At 33.9% G+C, this 5,000-nt stretch overlaps 1 protein-coding gene across 1 annotated transcript in view; it reads left to right on the top strand.

The window, feature by feature from the left end:
* The window catches only part of LOC144961587 (uncharacterized), a gene marked incomplete at its 5' end in the record, with an annotated part of 3,234 nt that extends 471 nt beyond the window's left edge, over positions 1-2,763 (top strand). Inside the window, 2 exons of the mRNA XM_078894724.1 lie at positions 1,528-1,636; positions 2,123-2,763. Coding sequence (XP_078750850.1) covers positions 1,528-1,636; positions 2,123-2,346 — 333 coding nt within the window. The remainder of the gene's footprint in view (positions 1-1,527; positions 1,637-2,122) is intronic.
* Positions 2,764-5,000: the final 2,237 nt, after the last annotated feature.

Here is a 5,000-nt window from a genome sequence, read left to right as displayed (position 1 = left end):
TTGTGCAGCGTCTGGTAAGTCGTTAGTAGAGCTCAAGAAAACAAGTGATTCCATTGGTTGAACTATTACAATAAATCTCACGATTTCTTTTCTTTTGTGGCCAAAGACTTGTCTTTTGACGTCATTTTTGGTCAGTGTCAGGCTATAGATAATATGCACTTGCTTAATAAGTTCACAACATTGCCATCCGGAAGTATAACTAGCCAACACACAAAACTGTGTGTAACCATGATCGTTTATAGTCTGGTTATTACTGTTTAGTGAGAATTACTCATTAATGCGGATGGCAAAAGCAATAATGAAGACCTAAGTGACGTCAACTTCATACTATCTATACCGATGGCCACGCCCCCTCACAAAACTTATCTCGTCATTGCTTGTAGATTGATTTTACTTACGTTTAACCACAATTATATTATTATTACGTTTCTTTGAATAATGTTCCACATGAACGCAACCATAGCTTGTTATTGTTACAAAAAAATTCTATTTTAGAACTTAAATTACTTCAAAATATTACCGATAAGAGGCGATGGGTCTCAAATGAAAGCAACACAGAGCAATAAGAGTGTATAATGATAATAATAATAATAATGATAATAATAAAAATAATAATAATAATAATAATAATAATAATAATAATAATAATAATAATAATAATCATAATAATATATAATGATGATGATGAATAATAATAATAATAATAATAATAATAATAATATTAATAATAATAATAATAATAATAATAATAATATAATAATAATAACAATAATAATAATAATAATAATAATAATAATAATATATAATAATAATAATAATATTAATAATAATAATAATATAATAATAATAACAATAATAATAATAATAATAATAATAATAATAATAATAATAATAATAATAATAATAATAATAATAATAATAATAATAATAATAATATGATAATAATATAATGATAATAATAATAATATTAATAATAATAATAATAATAATAATATAATAATAATATATTAATAATAATATAATAATAATAATAATAATAATAATACTATTGCACTCCTTTTCACAAAAAGTACTCGGAAGCAACGATGGGTCACAAATTTATTTACAAAGATATCGAGCCATTAAAATTAGAAGATATTTCTAGAAATCTTTGGTTAATCTAAAATCTATTAGTACGAAGTTGACCCTGAGGTTAATGGCAGGTGTCAAAAACAGAAACGTACATATTCTGCCGTACTGGGGAATAACCCATATTTAAAAATTTGGCCAGAAAACTCGTCCTTCAAATATCGATCGATTTAAATGACCCTCATCTTGGAAAAAAACTCTCAAACCTGGGACTTCTCGAAGACTTCGAGAAGTGCCGGGTTTGAGAGTTTGTTTTTTGTTTTTTTTTGCCAAGATGAGGGTCATTTAACTCGATGGATATTTGAAGGACGAGTTTTCTGGCCGAATTTATAAATATGGGTTTTTCCACAATACGGCAGTATTTTGTACCAATGGTTTTCTCATTCTATCTTTCTCCAGGCCCCTCCCCGTGAAGTCAGATCCGGGTACCTTACTCTCCACGTAGGCGACCTCTATCTTATAATCAACGTTACAACCTCAAAATTACCTGAAACTATTTCAAGCCCTGGTGAGTATAATATGACAGAACACCAATTTAAAAAAAAAATAATAAAAAAAACATAAATTGAGTTTTAATTGAACTATTATATGTAGCGAAATATCCACTAAACGTGCTCAAAGCGCTTTACAAGTGGTCTCTGGCCAACAGCAAAATTTAACATGTAGGACGGTACATGACGCCTTATAGGCGATATTACAATTGTTTTGGACAGAGACAACGCTGTTAACGGTCAGGTACTCATTTTACACCTGAGTACGGTGAGAGAATGTAAGTAAAGAGCCTTTTCCAAAGACTCAACTATGCGCCGAGCGAGGCTCTAACCCAGGACCTTCCGAAGCGAGTGTCATACCACTAGACCACATGGCCGCAACGGTTAGCAATTTTTCAACTGGACATACATTCAAAATCCTATCATTTTATTTTTTTTATTTTTTCGTCCTCCTAATTCTCACCCTACGCCCAATAATAATTTCATTCCACCGCCTATCCCAGACTTCACCGCTTCCAGTCAACACCGCACCACGGTCATTACCAGTACCAAGCCTTTTGCCTCTACACCGTCCTTGCCCTCGTTCACAGCCACACCCAGTTCCTTACCGGAAATTTCCACGACGACCATTTTCCCAATGCCATCGACCCCGGAAGTGACCCCGTCCACGATATCATCCAGCCCTACTCCTACACCCCGTAAGTATTGCCTAAAGAGCAAATGCTAATAACCCCGATGGTGTGTTTTTGTTTGTTTGTTGTTTTTTTGTTTTTTTTTGTTTTTGTTTTTGTTTGTTTGTTTGTTTTTTTTGTTTGTTTTTTTTTAAGGGGGAGGGGTGTTTTTTGTTTTGTTTCTTTTTAGAGAGATTTGATCTTTCCTATGCAATGTTCCAACAGATTTGACCTTTAAAAATTTGATGCTACGCTCTTAGTTAAATCACTCACAACATCGGCCGGTCGGATATAACGCCTACCAACACACAAATCTTATGTGTAACCGTGAACGTTTTTTAGTCTGATTAATACAATTTAGTGCAGAGAATTACTCAGAAATTAAATGGCTGGCCAAAAACAAAAACAAAGAGCTGAGAGATGTCAGTTTCGTTCCGTGTATAGGCTAATTCACCAAATGTTTTATAATTCCAGATCTGACACTGGGTAGATAAAAGAGAGGATTGAAGCGAAACGATTGTCGATTTCGGCAAAAGGTCCAAAACTTAAGGCATTCATTCATTCATACATTCATTCATTCATTAAATCATTCACTCATTCGTTCATTCATTCATTCAATTATTCACTTATTGATTCATTTATGCATTCATTTATTCATTCATTTATCCAAAACAAAATGATGATTATAAACACGAATAATTTTTAGAATTCGACGCTTGGACGAGAAATGGAAACAAACTATGCCTTTGGTAACCAAGCAATGAAAGTAATGAAAACATAATATGTTAAAGTACCCTTTTATACGGTTGTGAAACCTGGACACTTGACAAAGAATGTTGACCCCCTACTAGGAGGTTAGAGGCATCTGCGATATGAATGTATAGAAGAATGTTGAAGATATCGTGGATAGACAAATATACGGACGAGGCAGTGTTGGCGAAGGTGAGAAATGAAGAACGTTACGGTTTCTTGGGACATGTGTGGAGAAGAGACGGAATAGAAAAGTTGGTAACATCTGGGATGATTGACGGAAAGAGAGCTAGAGGAAGACAGAGAATGACTTATTTAAATAACCTAAGAATGGCGAAAAGTGATTTTAAAAGCAACGCAGACTTCATGCGCACTACAGAGGATCGTGATTCGTGGAGACAGCGGACTGACGACAAGATGCTTAAGAGTACAAGCCACAATGGATGATGAACCAAACATGAGTGCTATCCTTTACACTTTGTGGCTTTAGATGTCGAAAGAAAGTTCTGCTCTTCCATTTTATTTTATTCTCCCAATTGGTTTTATCCAGAATGTAACAACATTACTTATAATTAATAATTGATTATTTATTTCAAAGAACTTTCTTCTAGAATCTTACGTCAGTTACCCACATACTCATTTACGATGGTAAGAGAAAATAATATCGAATCGTTTAAGTCAAGCCAAGTGCGCTATACTTTCTAAAATATCTAACAATAAAGCTATCCAAACCCCCCCCCCCCCCCCCCCACCCCTGCCCCGCTTCCCCACTCATAATACGTTACTTATATTACTTTCCACATAAGCAATTCACACCACGCCCCCCCCCCCTCCACCCCCACACACACAAAGAAAAAGAAAATAAAAAGAAAACATAAACATATTAATCTCTGTAATTAAATTCTTACTTCGAATATCGATATATTCAAGTAATGATTAATTGATCGATATTATGTGAAGTAAACGTTTTCATGCAAAATGAGAACATGTCGAATACACGTGAACAACTTAATGACGAGCTACCTATTATTCATTCAATTTTATTTCTTGCCACAGACTTCAATAACACTTGACCTGTATATAGTTATAATAATTTAATGACTCCCCATACGTAGAAACTAGAATTATATTGATAGATATATATTTATATATATATATATATATATATATATATATATATAATATATGTATGTATGTATGTATATATATTAGGCTTAACATTTATACTTTCTCGAGTTCACCCTCATTGAAAATCGAATAAATTTGTCCTATTTTCCATGCATATGAACAGGAGAGAGAGAGAGAGAGAGAGGAGGAGAGAGAGGAGAGAGGGAGAGAGAGAGAGAGAGAGAGAGAGAGAGAGAGAGAGAGAGAGAGAGAGAAAGAGAGAGTTATAATAATAATTATTAAAACTGGGCAATGATTCAGGTTTATTACTTGCGTGCCCATAACTTCTGGTTAATATTTAAATGATATAATATATAATAGAGGTCAAAAGTATAACATGCTACTTTATTAGGCTCGTTAGTTTTTTTTTTTTTCTTACGATAAGGGACTTGTCCGCGAGTTTGGTATAAATCATTCCATATTTCATCATTTTTTGAATGACAATCTTTGATATGGATCGTGTTTAATGGTCACGATCACGTGACATTTTGTTGCTATACGTGGCTTGCTATTCATTGACATGGCCACCCTTTTTAGTATAATCTTATAGTGCGAGTCACGGGTTATTGAATCAATATTATAGGGTATGAAACATTGAAACATGCGTCAGTTGTGTAATTTGTGCGGCTATTTGGTCTAGTGGTATGACACTCGCTTTCGGATCGGAAGATCCTGGGTTCGAGCCTCGCTCGGCGCATAGTTGAGTCCTTGGAAAAGGCTGGCTCTTTACCCACATTCTCTCACCGTACTCGGGTGTAAAATGAGTACATGGCCGTTACAGGGGTCTTTTCCG

The sequence above is a fragment of the Berghia stephanieae genome, unplaced genomic scaffold (assembly GCF_034508935.2).
Source record: "Berghia stephanieae isolate SIO BIC M18660-M18661 unplaced genomic scaffold, UCSD_Bste_1.3 scaffold3169, whole genome shotgun sequence".
NCBI classification, from domain to species: domain Eukaryota; kingdom Metazoa; phylum Mollusca; class Gastropoda; order Nudibranchia; family Aeolidiidae; genus Berghia; species Berghia stephanieae.
This window is presented reverse-complemented; position numbering and strand designations above follow the sequence as displayed.